Source organism: Quercus robur, chromosome 6 (genome assembly GCF_932294415.1).
Source record: "Quercus robur chromosome 6, dhQueRobu3.1, whole genome shotgun sequence".
Lineage (NCBI taxonomy): Eukaryota > Viridiplantae > Streptophyta > Magnoliopsida > Fagales > Fagaceae > Quercus > Quercus robur.
Genome location: NC_065539.1, coordinates 48,197,200 through 48,219,901, shown reverse-complemented (window position 1 = coordinate 48,219,901; position 22,702 = coordinate 48,197,200). Strand labels below are relative to the sequence as shown.

At 38.1% G+C, this 22,702-nt stretch overlaps 1 protein-coding gene across 1 annotated transcript in view; it reads right to left on the bottom strand.

The window, feature by feature from the left end:
• Positions 1-312: 312 nt before the first annotated feature.
• LOC126689180 (chromatin structure-remodeling complex protein SYD) overlaps positions 313-22,702 on the bottom strand; it is a 29,854-nt gene continuing 7,464 nt past the window's right edge. Inside the window, 28 exon segments of the mRNA XM_050384257.1 lie at positions 313-1,015; positions 1,861-3,078; positions 3,725-4,882; positions 5,051-6,366; positions 6,469-7,834; positions 7,964-8,194; positions 8,322-8,379; positions 9,134-9,241; positions 9,328-9,425; positions 14,784-14,858; positions 14,969-15,047; positions 15,423-15,592; positions 16,122-16,229; positions 16,450-16,530; positions 16,678-16,794; positions 17,590-17,679; positions 17,800-17,925; positions 18,034-18,247; positions 18,400-18,572; positions 18,683-18,779; positions 19,018-19,074; positions 19,316-19,359; positions 19,443-19,637; positions 19,726-19,906; positions 20,055-20,240; positions 20,324-20,421; positions 21,664-21,867; positions 21,870-22,639. Of these exon segments, the coding sequence (XP_050240214.1) occupies positions 692-1,015; positions 1,861-3,078; positions 3,725-4,882; positions 5,051-6,366; positions 6,469-7,834; positions 7,964-8,194; positions 8,322-8,379; positions 9,134-9,241; positions 9,328-9,425; positions 14,784-14,858; positions 14,969-15,047; positions 15,423-15,592; positions 16,122-16,229; positions 16,450-16,530; positions 16,678-16,794; positions 17,590-17,679; positions 17,800-17,925; positions 18,034-18,247; positions 18,400-18,572; positions 18,683-18,779; positions 19,018-19,074; positions 19,316-19,359; positions 19,443-19,637; positions 19,726-19,906; positions 20,055-20,240; positions 20,324-20,421; positions 21,664-21,867; positions 21,870-22,639 (8,942 nt within the window). The 3' untranslated portion in view covers positions 313-691.

Sequence of the window (22,702 nt, the reverse complement as noted above, 5' to 3'; positions counted from 1 at the left end):
GCAAGGAAAAAAAAAAATTCTAATTTCTATATGGTGAGTAATATCCTAGATAAGGCAAGAAGTCATCTCAGAAACTATGGCTAGGGGAAGTGACAAGATAAGCCCAGACCAAAGAAGTTAAATTATGTAATGATTAGGAATGATGGGCATTGCCATGCAAACATTATTCAGAGGTAAATTGGGCTTGATTTCAAGGCAAATGTTGTGTTTCAAGCAAGAGCGGTCGATTGTGAGTACATCAGGTCCGACGAAGTGTCCCATTGAAATATTCAGAAAAAGGCAAAACGGATATATGCAGAGAACTCATATAAATGCCCCGAAGAGTAGCTAAATTTCCTTTATATATATAGCAATGCTCGATCTAATATATAACCGGAGAGCAAGTCATAACTAAGAAACTGATCAATACAATTCTTAATTACCATTTTGTGTAATCCAGCTGTTCTAGAACCAGTTACCATTATCAGGAAATTATAACAAAACTGTACAAGAAGATTCTACATCTATACATGCTAAAGCTTCAGACCCTTTTGATTCACATCCACTGTTGAGCTATCAGCAGAAAGCTTCCCAGATCTGTCTTCTAACATTTTCAATTTCCGTCACTGATAAGCACACAGGCAAATGAATGTCTTCTGAGTTCTGACATATTTTCTTCTCGCGCAATCCCTCATACCTGAGAACCATTTATTCAATTATTTGATTCTTCCATTGCTACTGAGCTGCCAACTGGTTCCTTCTCAGACAAGCCCTCAATGTTTTCACCCTCTGTTGCTGAGGAGCATTGAGGCAAATCCATGTTCTCTAAAGCATTTCCTGACTCAATCTCACCAACCTTAGAAACATTCATTTGATCAACTATTTCAGCCTCTGATCCTTTTGATTCCTCCAGTGCTATTGAGCTTCCAACTGGACCCACATCAGAGGAGTCTTCAACATTTTTTTCGGCAACCATGGAAGACGAAGGCAGATCAATGACTTCTAATATATCTTCTTGTGGCAAAATCCCTCCAACCTGAGATTATTAGTCAAAACAAATCAGAATTTGAAAAAAAGGAACCTGAGTGAATGTGGTTGAGGATATTAGGTCCAAATCTTATCAAGATTAATAGGGTAAAAATTTATAAAATAGAAATTCAAGATCAATGACTTCTAATATATCTTCTTGTGGCAAAATCCCTCCAACCTGAGATTATTAGTCAAAACAAATCAGAATTTGAAAAAAAGGAACCTGAGTGAATGTGGTTGAGGATATTAGGTCCAAATCTTATCAAGATTAATAGGGTAAAAATTTATAAAATAGAAATTCAAGTAACAAAAGCAATAAATAATGTTCACTTTTCTTGTGTACGTTTAGGCATTTTATCATGAGTGAATATTTATTTCTCATTTTCTTCCCTTGTAAATTTAAGATGCTGATAGTTTATGATGCTAAGGCAAGAACTTCTTTTCTAAAAATGGAAGGAAAAAAGAAAAGAAAAAAAAATACTAGATGTGTTAAAAATTGAAGCAATACATAGTAAAATTTGAAGCTTAAAAATTTAGCTCTCCATTTTTTGTAGGAGTTATATATTTTTTTTGTGAGCTGATTTGGATTTGTTACCATAACCCACCCCAATATATATATATATATATATAGGATAACATAAGGGAACACCTTTAAAGTTACGTTTGCTCTCGCCTCAACTAGTAAAAACCTATGGACAACTAATTCTACCTGTCAGAACCAGTTACCAGGTCTACTCCAATAACTTGGACAGACAAAGCCTACTGGCTTTTAAAATCAAGATACAAAGATCAGACAAACTTTCAAAGAATTTAGTTATAAATTACATTAATATCTAGCAGTAGCCCACCAACCTGAGATGCATCAATACTATCACCCATCTCAGCTTTAGGAGATTTTGGTTCCTCGAGTGGGACTGAGCTGCTAATTGGGCCCTTCTCACCCATCTCAGCTTTAGGAGATTTTGATTCCTCGAATGGGACTGAGCTGCCAATTGGGCACTTCTCACCCATCTCAGCTTTAGGAGATTTTGATTCCTCGAGGGGGACTGAGCTGCCAATGGGGCCCTTCTCACCCATCTCAGCTTTAGGAGATTTTGATTCCTCGAATGGGACTGAGCTGCCAAATGGGCACCTCTCACCCATCTCAGCTTTAGGAGATTTTGATTCCTCGAGGGGGATTGAGCTGCTAATGGGGCCCTTCTCACCCATCTCAGCTTTAGGAGATTTTGATTCCTCGAGTGGGATTGAGCTGCTAATTGGGCCCTTCTCACCCATCTCAGCTTTAGGAGATTTTGATTCCTCGAGGGGGATTGAGCTGCCAATGGGGCCCTTCTCACCCATCTCAGCTTTAGGAGATTTTGATTCCTCGAGTGGGATTGAGCTGCTAATTGGGCCCTTCTCACCCATCTCAGCTTTAGGAGATTTTGATTCCTCGAGTGGGACTGAGCTGCTAATAGGGCCCTTCTCAGGCAGACCCTCTGCCTCCATCCCTAAAGAAGATGAAGGCAGATCCATATGTTCTGATACAGCATTTCCTGAAATGATCAGACCAGCCTGAAATGCAACCATTTGATCACCCATTTCAGTTTCAGAATCTTTGGATTCCACCACTGGTGCTGAGCCACTAATTGAACCCTTGTCAGATAATCCATCAAGCTTTTTGTACACTTCAGCTTCAGACCCTTTTGATTCATCCACTGCTTCTGAGCTATCAACAGCATCCATTTGATCATCCATTTCAGGTTTAGAACAATTTGATTCCCCCATTGATACTATGCTGTTATCTGGACCCTTCCCAGATAAGCCCTCAATATTTTCATCCTTAGTAGTTGAGGGACAATGAAGAACATCCATATCTTCAGAAAGATTTTCAGGCACAATCCCACAATCCTGAGAAACATTCATTTCAGCATCCATTTGAGCTTCAGATTGTTTCAAGTCCTCCAGAGCAACTGAGCAGCCAACTGGACCCAAATTGGAAGTGTCAACCTCTGTTTCCTCTATTGCTATGGATGATGAAGGCAGATCAACATTTTCTGATATATTTGCTTCTGGCAAAATCCCACCAGCCTGGCATGATGTTAATAACAATAAACCAGTCAGTGACATAAACGCACCAAGGGGCTTAGGAGAACAATGAATGGGTCAGGGATAGCATAGATATTAGGCTCAAATCTCTTCCAATCATTAAAAGAAATCCCTAATAAAAATAAAAATTTTAAATATATCATAAGGCCTTTGATTTTTATTATATATTAATATTTATTGCTTTATTATTTGCTTGGAAATTATGATATTAAAAGTTTATATGTAGAAATTGCAGCAAAGATATTGGTTGCTGAACTTTTCTGTTAAAAAATAGTTATTATTTCTGCTTTTACCTATATATATGTATATATATATATAATTGTAATTGTTTTTAAATATACCCGTGCATATGCACAAGATTACACACTAGTTGTATTAAAAGTAAAAGCAATATATAATATAATTTTGACACTTAATTTTCATTCTCTAAAATGGTTTCTCTCTTCATTATGACATGAGTTACTATATTTTTGTGGAGTGACTTGGATTTCTTAAAATAATTCCACTCCCATAATTTTAAATTTGACAAAACTAGTGGCATTCAAAATCAAGGTACCAAGTACAGACCAATTTTTCAAGAATTTGAAGTTTTGATTTATAGGTCTAAAACTGGCAAAATTCCACCAACCTCAGAAGCATCAATTGCATCACCCATATCAGCTTCAGGACTCTTTGAATCCTCCAATGGTACAGAGCTGCTGACTGGAACCTTCTCAGGGCCCTCAGATGGGTCTACTTCCATATTGTGAACCTCAACACCACCCTCAGAACTTTGAATTTCGGGTGGCAGTGGCATTTCATCATGATCTTTTAGATTGTCAGCATTACTAGATTCAGCAACAACTGAGTTCACAGTTTCCAACATAGGGTCCTCTTTATCTTCACTGCCAACACATGAAGCAACCAATTGTCCCTTCTCAGGAGTCTCATCCGAAGTGATAGTATCACACCTCGTGGCAGTATCAGCTGGTCCAACAACAGCTCCACAATTGATGTCTTTTTGGGAAATTTCCAAGCCCTCAGCAATAGCTTCACTTGAGCATGTAGTAGCATTAGCTTCCACAGAAGGCATGTCTAATTTTAACCCCATGGAATTATGAACACCTGAAGATTCTAGACTTCCAGGAAGAGCTACAGGACCTTCAAGGCTTTCAATATCAAGAGGAGAAGATTTTGGAGACTCTTTTGGAGAGGGATCTATTTTAACTTCAGAATTCTTCTGAGTCACACCAGGAGACTTGACCACACTGGAATTATCTGTTGAGACAGACATTGATGTAGCCTCTCTAGGATGATCACCAATATCATCAGCTATTATAGAACTTGTGGTACATCCAATGCTTTTGATATTAGATGGAGAAGATTCTGAATACTCTTTTAGAGCGCACTCCGTTTTGTTCCCAGAATGAATCCCAGTCTCAACCCCATCAGGAGCTACTACTAAGCCAGAATGATCTGGAGCTTGCAAAATAGGTGAGGTCACTCTAGGATGATCACCAACATCATCTGCTTTTGTTAAAACACCTTCAGGGCTGTTAATACCAATAGAAGATCCCAAAGGCTCTTTAACAGATGGCTCTGCTTTGTTTGTAGAACCACTCTCACCCGTAACAGGAGACTTCATGTCTGAATGTTCTGGATATGTTGGAATGGATGTAGTTCCAGGATTTTCACCAGCATCTGCAGGTCCTCTATTGCAGGGGTCAGTATCTTCCTGGCCAGCATTTATAGGAGCTGTACTGATGCTCTCCATTTTACTTGGCATGGTTGAGTCTTCATTAGAAACCTGCCCAGTAGTTCCAGGGTTAACAGAAACATCAGTCTTAATGGAAAATTTGGAACATAAACATGGTTTTGGAGCATCTTTTAAAGACGACTCAGATTTGTTTACATAATTAGTATCAAATACAACAGCAAGCCCCACTTCAACTGGACATACCAACAATGAACCTACCTGATAACAAGATGCCCGTGTGTTAAATCCAGGGGGGCCACCATCCAGAGGTGCTTTCTGGCAAGGATCAACATCTTTTTCGCCACCAATGAGAGAAACTGTAGAAATGTTCTCCATTTTACTTGGCGTGAATTCATTAGAAATCTGTCCTGAATCCTCCACCTTTTCAACAGAGTCAGCTGCATAGTTACTTTCAGGTTTGCCTATATTAGCCACGGGAACAAGGGGTTCGCTCAGAATAGGAGCACTGTCATGTTCTATTTTGGCATTGGCTCTACTTTCTGATTTTTTTTCACCAAAAGCTGGAGCTGCTGTTTCCATAGTTTGCAGAGCTGAACATGCTTTATCCTCCGAACTCTGGATTTTGGCCACCTCCACGAAGGTTTTAACTGATACAGCTGCTTTTGGGGTATCCCTTCCTTCACTTCCAATAGATTCAACAATTCTAGTTTTTGATGTACAAGTTCCCGAAAAGACCTCCTTCATCACACGAGCAACGTCATTTATATTAGCAGTTTGAATTCGGCCTAAAGCAGAAGTTTTATCTGAAGTTCCAGCACCACCATCAAGCTTTGTTATCAAGCTGGTTGGCTGCTTATTTTGGGCGGCATTGGCCGATCGCTCTTTTCTTTTTGGATCATGACCAGCTAAACCACCAGGTAAATGGCCATCGGCTGCTGGAGCTTGAATAACATTCGTCAGTTCCTGTGCATCAGTCCCTTGCTTAGTTCTAAGGCCAATGGTTTTATTCCCCAATGAATCCCCGGATCTGTTCTGTGATTGAAGACTAGGTTTTGGATCCTGACCAGCTGAAACATCAGGAACAGCAGGTATTACTGCAGCCTGTTTCCTTCCCCTACGCCGGGGTGCCTCTGCTCTGGCTGGAGTCTTACGACCTTGCCTTTTGACTTGAATAGGTTCAGAAGGGCAAGGAGGGATAGCTTGAGAGACTGGGGCAACTGAAGAGTTGGGATGAGTTGACTGAGAGCTAGGAGCAATCTTGGCAGCAACATTAGGCAGAGTCTTACTGATGCCTTCCACAGGAGAAGAGCCAGAAAATGAATCAGGTGGACATAAAACAGGAGCTGCAGCATTTGTGGCTGACACAACTGGATGAATTTCATCCTGTGAACCATGGCTTTTTATCGCTTCAATGACAGTCTTACTTAATACAGGTACACTCGGGACAACCTCAGCTTCATTCCTTGAAAGCTCACTATTTTTCGGTTTTGACGAGGCATTTTCAGGTGAAATCTCCACTGTCACAGATTGCTTCTCACATGCAACAGCATCTTGAATTTTTCCCAAGGCAGGCCCTGTACAAGTTTGAAATTCCTCAATTTTTATAGACAAAAATTCATCCTTTAATATTAGTGGTGCAACAATTTCATCAACTTTTAAACATGTGTTGAAATTACCTGGGGATGTGGCAGCGCTTTCTTGTGTTGTTGATGAATTTATCGTCTGTTGGCCTTGGGCTAAATTATCTGATTGGTCATTTGATTTTTTACCTTGACCAGGTACACCATTGGGTGCATGACATACTTGCTCCTGGACAACATTTGTCATTTCCAGAGCATCATTCTCCTTTCTACCCTGCTCTAAATCACCAGAATTATCCTGTGAATGCATATTTGGCTTTAAATCCTGACCAGCCAGCATATCTGGAGCAGCAAGCGATACTGTTGCCTGTTTCCTTCCCCTACGCCGGGGCGCTCCACTCTGAGTCTTTCGAGTTTGCCCTTTAGTTGGCATTGGTACAGAAGCACAAGGAGGGGTGGATTGAGAAACCAGAGAAGCAGAAGGGATAGGAGGGGTTGGCTGAGGATTCAAAGCAATCCCTATACCAGAATGCTGATCAGTTACCGTGGTACATTTTAAAGCAGCAGAACCTGGCAAAGAATCTGGAGTATGGGCAGTGGGAATGTCAGAAACACTTCCACTCGTGGTAATGGCTTGACTCCCAGATGGATTCACGGGTTTATTCTGTGATTGCTCATTTAGTTTTAAATCAGGGCCAACTAAACCACCAGGAACAGCAGGTGATTCCACTCCCTGTTTCTTTCCCCTACGCCGGGGTGCTTCCACTTCACTTTTAGTTTTCCGACCTGGTCCTTTTGCTTTAATGGGTACAGAAGGGGAAGCAAAAGTCGACTCAGAGCCAGAAGTAACAGAAGGTAAAATGGTGGCAGGCTGAGAGCTAGGTGCAATCCCTACACCAATCTGATGCAAAGTTCCACTGACACTCTTCACATTAATAGGACTGGTTAAAGAATCAGAACCAGATGTAGTATTGGTAGACACTGTCCCTTTCTGTAACCCCATATCTGCTTTGCCAGGTCCGGAAGATGCTAGAGGCACGGCGGCAGCTGGCGGTTTATCAGTTGTTGCTCTTTTTGGCCTTCCTCGGCCCCGCTTAGAAGGTGGTGTTACCTCTTTGCTTTGTTGCAGAGGTGGAGGCTCCACAGCAGCTGGTGGTGGGGGTGGTGGGGGCAGTGTGGTTGGGGTTGGGGTTGGGATTGGAGTTGGAGTTGGAGTTGGAGTTGGAGTTTGGGTCAGGTTCGGGGTCGGGGTCGGGGTCGGGGTCGGGGTCGGGGTCGGGGTCGGGGTTGGGGTTGGGGTTGGGGCAGGTTCATCATTACCAACAGGCCCCACAAATCTACTAGCCTCCATTGGCAACTTTGTCTCTTTTCCTTCTTCCTTTGGTTTGGGAGAATCAGGGGTTTCGACCTGACACATCTTCTCAAATTCCTCTTCTGTCCATTGTTCTTCATATGAACGCACCTACAACATCAAAACCAATTTTTAAAGATGAAAATCTACAATCAATTGGATACACACATAAAAGAAAAAGCAGGCAGGAAACTGCAAGGAGCACATGCTCAAATAATGCATATCAAACAACCAACAAACCTCTCTTGCCCGTTTGCCTCTTCCATAATGTTGAGTATCAAGGCCCCCAAGATACTCACTTTTCCGCTTTACCCCCATATTAGATACTTCCCCAGCCTTTGGCACTTCATATACCTTCATTGCTTCATAAAAATCTTTCAAGTCATCATCTGTTACAAGGCGAGAAGGCGGCAAAGGTACAGGATCCAAAACATCCATCCCCTGTCCACATGTCAACTTCTTCCATGTTGCCTGCAGAAATTTAGAAGTTCTAGTAAGTCACTACATTAGACAGGCAGCCATTCTAATATCCAAGCATTCATATGCAATTCAAAATCAAAGACACAGACAGCCTTAATGCAAATGCATATGTGCGTACCATCTCTTGTTCCCGCCTTTGTTTGTCAACAGATTCAAATACATCAATCTCTGACTCGCTGCCAATACAAGATAATGTTAAATCATTCACAGGGACTAGGATTTTATTGATGTAAGGAGAGAGAGAGAGAGAGAGAGAGAGAGAAGGGGGGGGGGGGGGTAACAGTTAGAACAAATTTCAATGGATAGCTATTATAATTTCAAAAGCAGGCCAAAGGCCTTGTAGCTGAATTGGCACCTCCTCATGCACAAAGTGCTTGGCGTTTTAGGGGAAAAAGGGTTCGAGCTGCGGGGTTAGCAGCATGTTGTAATTATTTCTCAAAAAAATAAAAAGAAAAAAAAGCAGGACAGAAGAGTCAAATCCATTACGCAAAAACACAGCATACAGAACTTATTAAGCCCATTAAAATTCAAATCCAACATAATACTCTGTTACACTTGCCAAGCTTCCAAACTAAGTTGATGTGCAAGCTATTTCCATAATAGACCCTAGTGGCTTGTGATTTAAAGGTATATCATCCTAGGATGGAATACAATGGTGAAATACCAGCAGTGCATAGGTATAAGTGTTCTTCTTTTGAAGAGGGTAACTAAATAATGGGAAAGATACATTCATCTATCAAGAACCCTTATCAAAAGCAATTCCAGCCACAACCACCTAACTGTCATTTTCAACCATGATAGACATGTTCCAGATAGATGGTAATGCAGAAATAACAGCTCCTAAGAGCCACACTGTCTCATCATCAGTAACAAGTTACATCAAAATCAAGTGCAGACAGAGAATAACACTAAACAGCAAAAAAGATTTACCTGCGGGCTATTAGATCATTTAGGGCATCATCATCTAACACAGGTGCAGCTTCCTCTTTCTTGCACTCCCGCAGGAGGGACTCCAAGTATTCCCTTCGATCCTCAGCACTATGATAAAAAAAAATTGTCATGAACAAATTCAAACTGCTCAGAAAGCTATACGGCAAACTTCAGCATAAAAATGTCCAAATTACCTTGTATTATTGTCAAAGAAACCAGCCGTGATGCTTTGATTAGCAACTCCCAGTTTGTGCTCAGCTGCAGCTCTGACTTGTTCTTCAACAGTTTGGACCTAAATACAGAAAAAGTGGTTTTTCAAGATAATTTAGCAAACAATATGTTGGGAAAAAATAGCAAATCCTAAAAGAAACTTGCAAATTCAGGGACCTAAATGTAGAAAAAGTTAGAAGAAACCATATTTTATGTATTATTCTAGCATTGAAAACTTCATATCTCCTTTCTAACATAGTATTTAGTTCCACAATCCATATCATCCCATTTTCAAAACAAAAATAATAATAATAATAATAATATAGCCAATTAAATGAAAACAGAAATTATTTGCCATCCACCCAGGCTTATACTGCAGTTCTGTTTCCTTTCCCACTCACAAATGCACAGAAATACATAACAGAATAACCAAGAAATTATTAGAATCCAGTGATGGCTATGGAGTTCAAAATTAAAAGTCTCTCGGGTAAAAAATAATCAGATCATTAACTGTTTTTCCATATTCAGATACTTCAAGTAACAAGCGATGCAGGTGTAACTTTACAGACAAATTATCCACTTATAGGAAAGGGGGAAGAAGGGCCAAAGATATTCAACAAGGAGGTAATATAAGTTTGGAATAGATAAAAACTTTTGCAATCAGAATATTTCCAATTTTTTTTTTTTTTTTTTGGGCCATTAGGAGTAGAAAGTTCAAATGAGGGGAAAAAAAAAACCCTAGGGCAAAGAAAAATTTTAAAATATGAGCAATGCAGGAATCTGCATGCCAGTATGAGAACAAAATATTCATTTGTCCAGGACAACACTCCACCTTGGCCAAGGGGAAAAAGGGCGGGGGGCATTTGAACTGTGGATGTCTCAGTTGGAAACACCAGGAAGTGCCAGTCAAGTTACAAGGCTCTCGAAGAAAAAAGTAAATGATTAATTGGCTAGATTGGGTCATTCAAATTATATATATATATATATATAATTTAGTACTACAGTGTCCTAGAGATCTCATCAGGACTGTTTATGATGATAGTATCCACAGGCCGTGCCCAAAATTATGTACTACCTAGCCTCCTAACAAAGAGTAACAACAATAGTAGTTACAAGAAAAAGTATATTCCACAAATCCCCAAAACAATGAATAAATTTATAATCCAAAAGACGACCATCACGTGCAGCATAAAAAGTGTATCAACAGATGTAAAAGTGCTCAATGATGTAAGGCTAGAGGTTCTACTGCAACAAGAAAGTGATGCAGGAAGCACAAAGAAGAGTTCACAAACTTTGTGGTTTGACTGTATTACAATTTAGTCCACAAAACTTTCAATTGCAACATTTGACCCCTACATTTTACTTTCCCTATATTTTAATCTAGTTTTATTTCATATTTTTACTATTGGTCCATTAAATTTTATTTTAGATCTTATCATCTAATTAGGTTATTATTATTTTATTTTATTTCATAGATTTTTTAGGTTATCTTCAAATCTCAATAATTGTGTTTTGGCCCAAGTCGATTAGGATTATGGTTTAGTCCTAAAGGTAATAGCCTATACAAGCACACTATTGTACTAAAATTGAGAGAGTTTATGATGGATAATTAAAAAATTTATGCCACTGGCTTGGTTTTGATTCGAGACAACTCTAAATGTTAATTTCTAGGTTTTATATTCCTGCTTGGTGTTGATTTTTAGGTTTTTCCTATTTGTTTCCTGCAAAAGAATTTTTAAAAATTGCTAAGTCCTTAAGAGTTCATTTCCTTGCATCAATTTTGGTATTAGAGCAAAATTCAATCTATTCCTAAACTCAGAACCAATATTTTTGCAAGCAACTTTTGAACCCAACCCCATCAAAATTTTCAATCACTGCAACTGTGAACCCACCCATCCAAAACTTGAAACCACACAATCAATCATTTATTTAAAACAAAAAAGGAATCGATGTTCTGCTGCCTAGCCCATTGCAAGTCACACACAAACACCAAGACCGCCTTGATTAACTAGAGGCCACCAAGATCAGCGATGCCACCTCAATTTGGGATGACCCACAGTCCAAGTGAACACTGCCACTCCATCGCAAATGATGCCATCGGGATTTGGATCCCTAACTGCTGCAAAGCCCATACCAGAGAGATCACTTCATTGCCGCTGACCTTGTCCTCTTCTCCTTGTGTACTAAACCACAACTGCGACATCATCATTCCAGCACATGAAGTACCAAAATTTAGCTGATCAGCCAATCTCACATTCACTACCTCCTCCTTGCCCCCTACTTAAGAACCCTAAGGCGACCTTTGGATGTTGTGACGCTTTTGTTACTAAGTTTACCAGGTTCTAGGTTTATGAATGGATTCAGTAAGCGAGTACTGTCCAATCACATTGGAGACTCACCTCATCAACACCAGGACCTGGTCGTGCCACCACAACTGCCGACATGCAGTGCCGCCATGTCCCTATCCAAGTCAAGGTTGACTGCATGTTGGATTTTACACCCATTATAATGTTGTACACTTGTGTTTTGTTTTAATTTCTAAGTTAAATTAAAAACAAGGAATGTAAAATATAAGTAAGATTGATGTTGTTTTGGTCAAGCTTTCCAAGTTTTTTTTTTTTAAGTAAAAAAAATGAAGACCAATTTCTCATTCTGGTTAAGCTTTATGATTTCAAATTGAGCCATGCCTCTCTATTATGATGTGTGGACACACTTACTTTCCTTAGGTCTTCAAGTCGTTGCAGACCCTTCACCCACTTCAAGACCATCTAGACCCACATGGCCGCATATGTCCAAAGAGTTCCAATAATAACTTGCATGCTAGTTAGCAAGCACAAGTTCTTGTCACAGTTCTTTATTGAGACTTATTATTCGGGTGCACAATGGTGATATTGGAGGCAACTACATTTGATGGTCATCAAGAAATGGATTAAGGAAACAACTTCACACACAGGAGACAATAATGTTGGAAACGAGACATTAGAGATGAAGAAACATCAAGAATCTCAAAACCTAGTGCTCAAATAGAAGTACAAGTGCCAAAATAGTTACCAAAACAATAGAGTAGCAAGAAGAACAAACCACAAGTCTAAACAGTGAATTAGAATACTTGAACCATGTGTAGCAGACTTAATACAATCTTTTGAAGAGTCAGGAATATTACTTATCACTGAGAAGGAAGATTTCTCATTGCTTGATCAAGAGAAAGCTCAACAAGAGAGCAAAGAATTAGACAGTGCATATGTTCTGAACAATGAGTTTAATGTATCTGATACTAACAAGAAAGCACGGGTGCAGCTCTAAGGCCGCCGCACCCACACCCGACACTCAGCAACACGCCAATTCACACTCAACGAGCTGATTCGCCAGTCTTTTTTTTTTTTTCGTTTTCCGATCCGCCGAAACCGACCGAAATCAGCCAAAATACATGTTAAAAACTAAAATAAAATAAAATGAGTTGATTCCTTATTTAGTTATTAACTTATTATATATTTGTCAAATTATTTGTAAATTAAACAACTTAAATTGAAATTACTGAATTATTTATAGTTATTATTGCTCTTAAATTGGTATATGTTTACCATTATATGAAAATATATTTAATAATTTGTAAATAAAAATATATTTAATAATTTATTAGTAAACGTATCCCGCCGCACCCGCACCCTACTTTTTCAAAAATTACCAAGTCCCGCACCCGCACCCAAACCTGAATCTGCACTTGTGCTTCATAGGATATTAATCAACCCTCCACGACGCATGAGGTGGAAATTTACTGTTACGAGTTGGACCAGAAAGCTTCTTTGTTCTTAGTGCTGCCAAAGATGTTTCAAGGATTTGTGCAAGAGCTTATCCTTAACACTTCAAAACTCAAGACCAAGTTTTCTCCAACCAGTGGAGAGTGATGTAAAGAGCGCAAAGACAATTTTATTTTATATTAGAAGTCAATTGCATTTTAAGTATTGGGTTCATTGGATTTTAATTTAGGCCTTATTAGCTAATTAGGTTATTACTTAGTTTTTTTTTTGATAAGTAAGAAGAGAATATTATTGATAAAAGAAAAACAAGAGAAACACAAAGAGTCCATGGTAGTAAACAAAGGAAAAGAAGAAACAAAAAGACAAAAGCATCCCCTAATCTATTCTAACAGATGAAAGAAAATTCAAAAGGGTAGAACTATCCGAATAACCCCAACATTGAGACCAATCAAAGAGGGTCCGCTGGCAATACTCTAATAACTGAACCACAGTTTTTCCCTCATCCTCAAAAGACCGCCTATTCCGTTTAGTCCAAATAATCCACATTAAACAACCTGGAACCAAATCCCAAATATCAGAGCTATGCTTCCCAAGCCAATGATACCAGCAAAATATTAAGTCCACAACTGAACCTGGCATGACCCATTCAATCCCAAACGACCGAATCATATACATCCATAAAGAATGAGCTATCGGACAAAAAAGTAACAGGTGACCCACAAATTCCGCATTGTTACAGCACAAACAACGATTCGCCAAAAGGCAACCACGAAGCATAAGATTATCCAAAGTTAGAATCTGATCATGGGCTGCTGTCCACATAAAAAAAGCCACCATTTTAGGAACCTTAACTTTCCAAATTCTCTTCCAAGGGAAAGTGGAAGGAGCTGCATTTCAAATCTTTTGATAAAAGGACCGAGTATCAAACTTCCCACTGCCATTAAGATCTCAACAGAGTCTGTCACACCCTCACACCTCCACCTTAGTATTTTAAGTAATTTCCTCGAGCCAAGTTTATTTCAAGTTCAGTAAATGAGCTCTGTCCCAAATCAATTAGGATTAGGGTTTAGTCCCTAGTAGACTATATAAGCACGCTACTGTACTCCTATGGGTAAAGTTTAAGACGGGCGAATAAAAACTTCGTTGAATTCATGCTAATGACTTGGGGAAGGGTCTTTAACCCTAACTGTGTCATGAGAGATTTATATTTCAGTAAGGCATTCATCACTTATCCAGAAATTGAATATGTAAAGACTAGTAATAGTGCATTTAGCATCTTTCCTTAAGCTTATTTGTTGATGTACAGCTTTATAAAGCCTCACATTTTCTGGGTATAACTGAACTTTTGAACTTTCAGCAAATAGAAAATAAGAGTTTCAGCAAATAGCTAATCCGAACTCATGCTTTTATAAAAAAAATACAGTCTCATGCAGTTAAGCATCCAGCCTCTACAACTTTAAATATATAGCTCAAGATAGAGAAAAGAAGTTTAACATCAAGAGTAGCACAATGATAGGAGACAATGCCTTACGAGGCAAAAGTTGGTGATCCGGATCTCTCCCTTACCACCACTCAGGCCCATCCAAAGAAAACCAAAACAAAAACAAACAAAAAACAAGTTTTGGTTCTTTCTTGAAAAATTTCCTAGTTCAACGACATAACACAATGGGAAAACTACTTACAGTTTCAAATCGAAGAACAAGCACCTCTCTCTTCTGGCCAATCCTATGAGCCCTTGCCTGTGCTTGCAGATCAACCTAACAACATATCAAAATCATAAATAAATGACTAAGTAACCAGCTTTAGAATCACCACTATACAGTACCATCTCAACAAAATAAATCAATTAACAGTATTTATATGTTGCCTGTGGATTCCAGTCGGTGTCGAATATGATCACTGTATCAGCAGCTTGAAGATTTACTCCAACACCACCAGCTCGAATGCTAAAACCACACAATTAATGTCAGCGACGATATAAACATGCACAAGCTACCAACACATGCAAGCACATCAGAGCTTTTTATGTAATTCAAATTCATTATTGGTGACACTGTTCATCAGTGGTACAGTAAGAGTGAAACAAGTATAAAATAACAAAATTTTATAGAAAGAATATTTAGGCGGCTCCCCCAAAGTTTTGGGAGTCAGGCTTTGTTATTGTTGTTATATAAATATAGGTGGCTCAACTCTAGAGGCAACTGATAATCATCTAAGCCATAATTGCTATCAGAAGCTTCAGTCATACTGAATCAGGCATGAGGCCTGCAAGTGAGGTCTGTCAAACGCAGGCTCTCACAGGTTCCAACATCATATATTACCTGAGTAGAAATATAAAAAAGGGTGAATCTTGTTGGTTGAACTTGTCTATAAGGGCACCACGATCACCCCCAGATGTATGCCCATCCAACCTAAGGTACCGATATTGCTTCCCATGGAGATACTCCTCCATAACATCAAGCAGCCTAGTCATTGTGGAAAAGAAAAGAACCTGCAATGTTACAAGTTCCAGGCAGAGCCATAAATCCCAAAGCATTGATTTCTAGCACAATATCTTATTCAAAATTTAAAATACTTATAAGCAACTGTAATAAAAAGAGAAAGTACTCTATAGATAAAAGGAAACCAAGCGTGCACTTAATACAGCAAATGCAAATTGACTGGTTTAAAAAGAACGTAATAGAACAATCTATAAGCATATATTTCACAGCACAAAAGGCCTAAATTACTGATGCTGAGGCAAGAAATGCAAGTCAACACTCCTTAAAGTTAACCATCATAAATATAAATGATCCTGAATATTGAGAATGAGCTTAAGAGGGGGGCTGGGGGGAATTCACAGCAAAAGAATGATGAAAGAGCCTCATGAAGCATATATAAAATGGTTATTGAACTTTTAAAAATAACAGTAGTAAGATATAAACTGCAATCCCTTAAAGCAATTATAAAAATTCATCAAACATCAAATTCTCCCAGCTACTATAATTTATATAGCAAGAAACATTTTTAAGATATCATACCCGATGATCTGTTGCTTTTAGTTTGGGTAGTAACCGATCTAGCATCTCAAGCTTCCCACATAATCTAATAATCGGTGGCAGATAATGCTTGGGTATCCAACTATCAACCTACAAAAGGAAAGCTAACGTTATGGCCAAACCAATGTAGGCAAACAATAGAGAATAAAATTTAAGGGCTTCAACCCTTGGTTGGCCTCTTAGAATGAAGGAAAGGGAAGTGCAGACAAAGATTGGCAAAAAATGCCATTTCTTGAACTTTATTCTTCACCCTTCCCTCATTCTTTCTGAGAACAAGCCAGAACTTCAATGGATTAGTAAAGAGCATTGCCTCCTCTGCATGAAGCTGGCTAAGATACGGGTGATTGCATATATTACGGTGCTCCATAACAGAGTTGTGCACAGATCGAGCCTGAAAAATTTGAGCCTTCAAAGTTGAGTACATAATTATAGTAACCTAAAAATAATTAGTCAATAAGAGTTTCTTAATCAACATGAAAATGGGGTGGGGAAAATGGAAAGAAGTGAATTGAGAATATAATGCACTATAAAAGGAAACCTTTGAGGCTCCAATAGAACCAAGATTGTCTTCCACCCTCTTCATCAAAAGCTTCTGATACGCAGAAGCCTCACATCTTATAAGTCTCTCAATCTTTTCAGGTAGTTGATTTTCAACCTACCAAAACACATATTTCAGGACACAAGAACATTACCAAATGAGAATGGCCTAACCAAATAATTTTAAATTAACGGCTAAAAAGCGAAAAAAGGAAACACTATTCAAAATTATTTCCTAAGCCCTTATATGTAATAAGTTTTAAGTGAAAACGGTAAAAACATTCTAATAAGCCCAGTTATAATTGGAAATATAACTCATATTAACTGATCAAGAAGATCATAACATTGATCACTATCATATGGCAAATTAATATATCAATTTTGAACAACCATATCATCATACCATCACAAAATGTTACAAAGATAATAGTAAACAAGACTTAACAGTGTTTGGGTCTGACTCCACAGACATCAGAACAGAACAAACTGAAAACTAGTACCACTGCTTTTTTTTTTTTACACGTTTATGTCAGTGTCCTAGATATGGCAAAATGCTTTTGTTAAAAGGTCTACCCACAAAGATCTTTGGGGGAATGCATTACATTGAGAAGGACACTGAAGGAAACAGTCCCAACCATAAATCCAAAAGCAATATATATACACACACATACATACATACAACTAAACATATAGATATGCATACATAAACATGTGTGCATATGTTATGCTGTTCACTGAGAAGTTATTTCCACTGAGATGTAAAACTACATTACAAGAATCAGGACTACTAGAGCCACAGAGACACACTGCACTATTTCAGTAACAAGAATGAACCCAAATGCATCAATACATGCTTAGAGAACTTCCTAAGAGGTAAATATGATTACTGAGCACAAAGTATCGTATTAAACACCTTGTGTTTCAGCCTCCGAAGTACAAATGGCCGTAGAACTTGATGAAGCCTGTTTATGATCAAAAGATTCTCCTCCTCGGATAGCAAGGCCTAGTCACAATGCATCATCAGCAATTATAGTTTTTAGAGATTAATGAGTTATGACACTATAATTTTAAAAATAGAGAGAATAACATCAATGTCTTAATAACAGAACAAGTTCATGCTTACTTCATCAGCCGAATTATCACCATTACTCTGAAACGGTTTGTTGAACCATTGAGAAAAATCCTCAGATGAATTAAAAATATTAGGCAACAAGAAATTAAGCAGTGCCCACAATTCCTCAAGATTGTTCTACATAAAAAAGAAGATAAGAAGATAGAGCATGTTTCTTATATTATTACACAAATAAGAGTAAGAATAATAAATTAAAGAAAGGCATGAAAAAGAATAGCCTCTTACCTGTAGTGGAGTTCCAGTTAACAGCAATCTGTGTGAACTCTGATAGTGCTTCAAGTCCGCATTCAATTTACAAGAAGCATTTTTTATGCGATGGCCTTCATCAATTATAATGTAATGCCAGTGTAATTTACTTAGTTTCGGCCTATCATGCTTATTCATCAGATACTCATATGTTGTCAAAAGGACATTAAATTTCTGATGAACAATTTTTTCCCTACAATATGAAGGAACAGCTGAGCCGACATATAGCACAACAAAAGATCAAATAAAGTGAAAAACAAAAAAAAAAAAACCAGAAAACAAAAACAAAAAACCAAGGGTAAAAGGAAAAACACCAGTCAGTGTTCAGTGTTCAAAAGTAATTACTTAAATAGTTTCCGCCGCTCCTCTGGAGGCCCAGAATAGACAATTTTGAGTATATCAGGGGCCCAGAAGTTAATTTCTGACTCCCATCCAGGTAGAACCGAAGACGGCACAACCACAAGAAAGGGCCCTCTATCGTTTTTGGTTTCCATAAGGTAACAAATTAGAGAAATAACCTACGAACCCAAAAGTTAAATTGTTAACATAAAAAAAAATGAGGCTGTGTAACAAGAAACTAGAATATAGACTCCTGCCAGAATATGACAGATTCAGAAGCAAGCCATACCTGGACGGTTTTACCAAGGCCCATTTCGTCAGCCAGAATTCCGTTTAAATGGTTGTTGTATAGTGAAACCAACCACCTTAGGCCATTCATTTGATACCTGAAAGTCAAAAACTGCAGTCATTAAGAATTCAAACCCAAGAAAGACAGCAAAGAGCATACTTGTCCTCACACATTGACAAGATAAAGTGGATAATACCAGTCAATTAATCACTAAAAGTGTATAATATCAAATAAAAATGACAGGAAACAACCATCCTTTAAAAAAATTACCAAAAAAGCCAACATAAGATACATTGATAATTAGAGAAATTCAAATAAATGCACATTCAACTTACTCCCTGAGTGTTCCACCCTTTAGGCAACATGGCTGCTCAGCGATGTTCTCTTTTATACTGCAACAACCAACATTCATTATCAGATTTTTGCTAAGAGCATAAAACTAAAAATTAATTAAGAAAAGAAATTGCTAAATCAGTGGCCTCAAGTCATCCAGATTTCATTAAGACAAAAGGAAAAATGAAGAGGAGACTGAAGGCTGCCTTCAGCCAGTACTGAAGGAAGATTCCCAACTGATAAAATCAAATATTAAGCTAGTGATAGTGCAAAGCATTATATATCTAACAATACTAATACCTATGAGCCATCATATAGTACTTCTCATTGCTTTCCATATAGTGCTGCACAGCAAACATACAAAAACAAAAATTAGTAAAGATTAATTTAATATAAATTCAATAAAGTGAACAAAGAACACACTTGCCTTTGCCTGATCACTTTCATCTTCATTTTCAAAAATACTCTCACTCTTCTCAATGACACCCACAGCTCCTGTCTCATCCATATCATGCTCAAAGTGTGTTGACATAGCCTTTGCCTCCTGTAGCTTGGATCCAAGCTTTTGAAGATATTTCTCTGTCTCCTTGAGAAGTTGCTTAACACGATCTGATTTGGCATCCTAATACAATTATCAAATGTTATGCAAGAAGAATGAAAGAACCATACCACTGTTATCACAGTAAAAAATCTCGTAAGACAAATCAGACCTGCACCATTCGCAGATATCCCTCCACGTCATTGATCTTTAATAGATTAATCTTCTCACGCTGGATTCTGTCAATTTTTTCTCGATGAATACGTTCCTTCCTTTTGTGGAACTCTTTCACATACTTATTAAAACCCTTCCAGCGTTCCCTCTTAGTTTTGAACGCATCATCCAGTCTTTCCCTAAAGTTCAGGTTATCAAGTAAGTCAATAAGCATAATCATTGTGCTCAAAAGTGAATCACTACTGAGAAACACATGAAAAAAAAAATACATTGAAAAGATAGAATGAGAATACTTAACGGTCTGAACTGGATGGAGAAAATACATACTTGTGAACTTCTATCTCACTGAAGAACTCCTTCTGCCTCTCACGAATTCTCTTCTGTCGCTCTTCCTTCATTTTCTGCTCAAACTTCTCAATTTGTCTTATCCTCCTACCATGTTTATGTTTCTTGTATGATTTCAGGCGATCCATTTCACTTGTAATTGGTTTAAAGAAATCATTCAAAAAATCACTGCACAAAACAAAAGAAATTTAGTGTCAAAATGAAAAAGAGTATAACTAAAAATTTGAAGTAAAATAAGGAATATCCATTGCCTTCTGAGGCGCCGTTGAAGATCCAGTAGTTGAAGTTTCTTCAATTCTATGACACTTTTGGTTTTTGCAGATATATCTTCAGATGAGCTCACATTTTCCTGCATCATAAGTAACACATGACACATGCAACATCATAGGTCTTTACAGAAATAGACCTACAAACAAAGCATTTTCCAATGCATCCTGCCTATATGAGTATTGTACAGTATGTGAATTAAGACAATATCATGGAAGCCCCTTGGATGAAGATTTTCATCATTTGAAAAATTCACATTTCAACTCTCAGCCCCTTCCCTTTCCTACAAGCAGGTAATCATATACAAATCTCATTTAAAAGGTAGACCAAGGTCAAGCATGCCATTTCTTCAAAAAAGGTTAATCCTTCCTCTCAGCAAAAGCTCAATTAATCAGGTAATTCCTAAGGTAACATTGCATCAAACATTGCCTACAAGCCTGAAACCCATCACTTCAAAAAGGCTGCTCACACTGAGATAAAGGAAGCCTAAAACTAACAGTATGAACCCCAATTGATAAATTTTAGATCCTCTACAGGTCCCATGTTCGCAACAATAATGACAATTATAATATCAACTTAAATATTATTTTGAAGACCGGGGGGAAAAACAGAGGCATCTTTTCAGAAGTAACCAAGAAAGAATCATCATTTCATGAGTTTCTATAACGTTCCTTCCTCAGTGAAACTCTTATCCATAGGGATCAATTTAACCAATAAATCAGCATCATTCAATTTTGAAAAGTGTATATATCCACCGTCTTCTAAAAGTCGGAAACCCTTTTAAAATACTGAACAGAAGTTTGACACTAAACAGGGGCCGTATTCAAGAGGGATTACTTATCACCTCCATTTTGAATAGACAATGGTCGGTTCCCTTCTCTGTACTATCGCCCATGATCCAATATTATAGAATGACAAAACAAAACCAAAAAAAAAAAAAAAACAAACAAACAAACAAACAAACAAACCAAAAATAAAATAATAAAAAATAACAAAGTTCTGATACAGAGCAAGCCAACAAGCTCTATCACAGATGGCACCTTCTTGCCTAGTAAGAGCAAGGTGGATGGTGAGGTCATAGCTCTAGGACCACCAGTTGCATGTTAAACTTACCAATCCAAAAATAAACAAACAAACAAAAACAAAAATTCTGACACTAGAGCAGCAACTTTTAGTCTCCAACCCCACATCCCCAAGAAAACATAAATAAATAGGATAATTAAAAACCATAATAACCATCAGATGAACACATTTGGCAGTCTTTTGGTAAATGATACAGCGACGTAATATGCCAAGCACTGTAGTATTAAGTTCTGTAACAAACCTTTAACTTGGTATAACAAGCAGAAATCCTTTGGTTTGCCTTATGCTGTTTTAGTTTCCAACTTCGCTCAACTAAATTTTTCTTTTTCTGCTGATCCATAATCCATTTCTCTGACATGGTGTACTTTGGAGAAGGTGGCAAATCAGTAGATACTGACTTATTTTCCTCTTCTTGATCTGTGATAAACAAGATGCCACTGTAAGCATGCCATCAACAACAAGTGGTTTGTAGTCTGGATTAGAGGCATGGTTCTTACCTTGAGATGCATGTTTCGACATCATACTAGCATCCCTCATTGGAATTACTGTCTGATGATCATTTTCAACTCCTGAAATAGGCTTCCAATGCTCTTTTAATGAAAAAGAAGGGTGACCATCTGCATGTTGTTTCCCCAAACCAATACTATTACCGATATTTTGAAACTGACTAGGATTACTATCTTTTCTTTCCGCCACCAACTCATGCGGAAGAGAAGAGCCTAGTAGGGGACCCCTAGAAACCTCATTATGACTTCCAATTCCAGTCCAGCTAATTATCTCCGGGTTCATCTGCTTATTTATGCCCATTACAGAAGATGCTTGGTTAGACCTCCCAACTTGCAGATGGCCATTTTCCATATCTTCCACAGGATTACCCCTTGTATTTGAAGAATTGGGCTGCTGTGAAGTTATCTCCTGAGTCTGTCTCTCGGCCTCAGGTTTTCTTCCAGCCAGAATAAGTTTCCTTTCGTCTGCAATTACAGAAAGATCAGAAGTTGGGCCATTTTTTTCCTCCATCATTTTTGGGCTCTCAGCGTCCTTTGGAAAGGTGTCAGCCTCCTGGAGTTTTCCAGTAGATGAAGCAACTGGAGAGATTATATCAGTGTCCCTAGCAGTGTTCAGTCTTCCGAAGGGCATCATAACATCCAGGTCGCTACTTGGCTCATTAGAAGACTGTGCTTTCCCTTTAGGATCAATAAGCTCTTTGCGAGGTCCATCTATATTGCTACCTGATTAGTTCCAAGTTAATGCATGAAGACCAAAGAAGAAAAATTATTAAT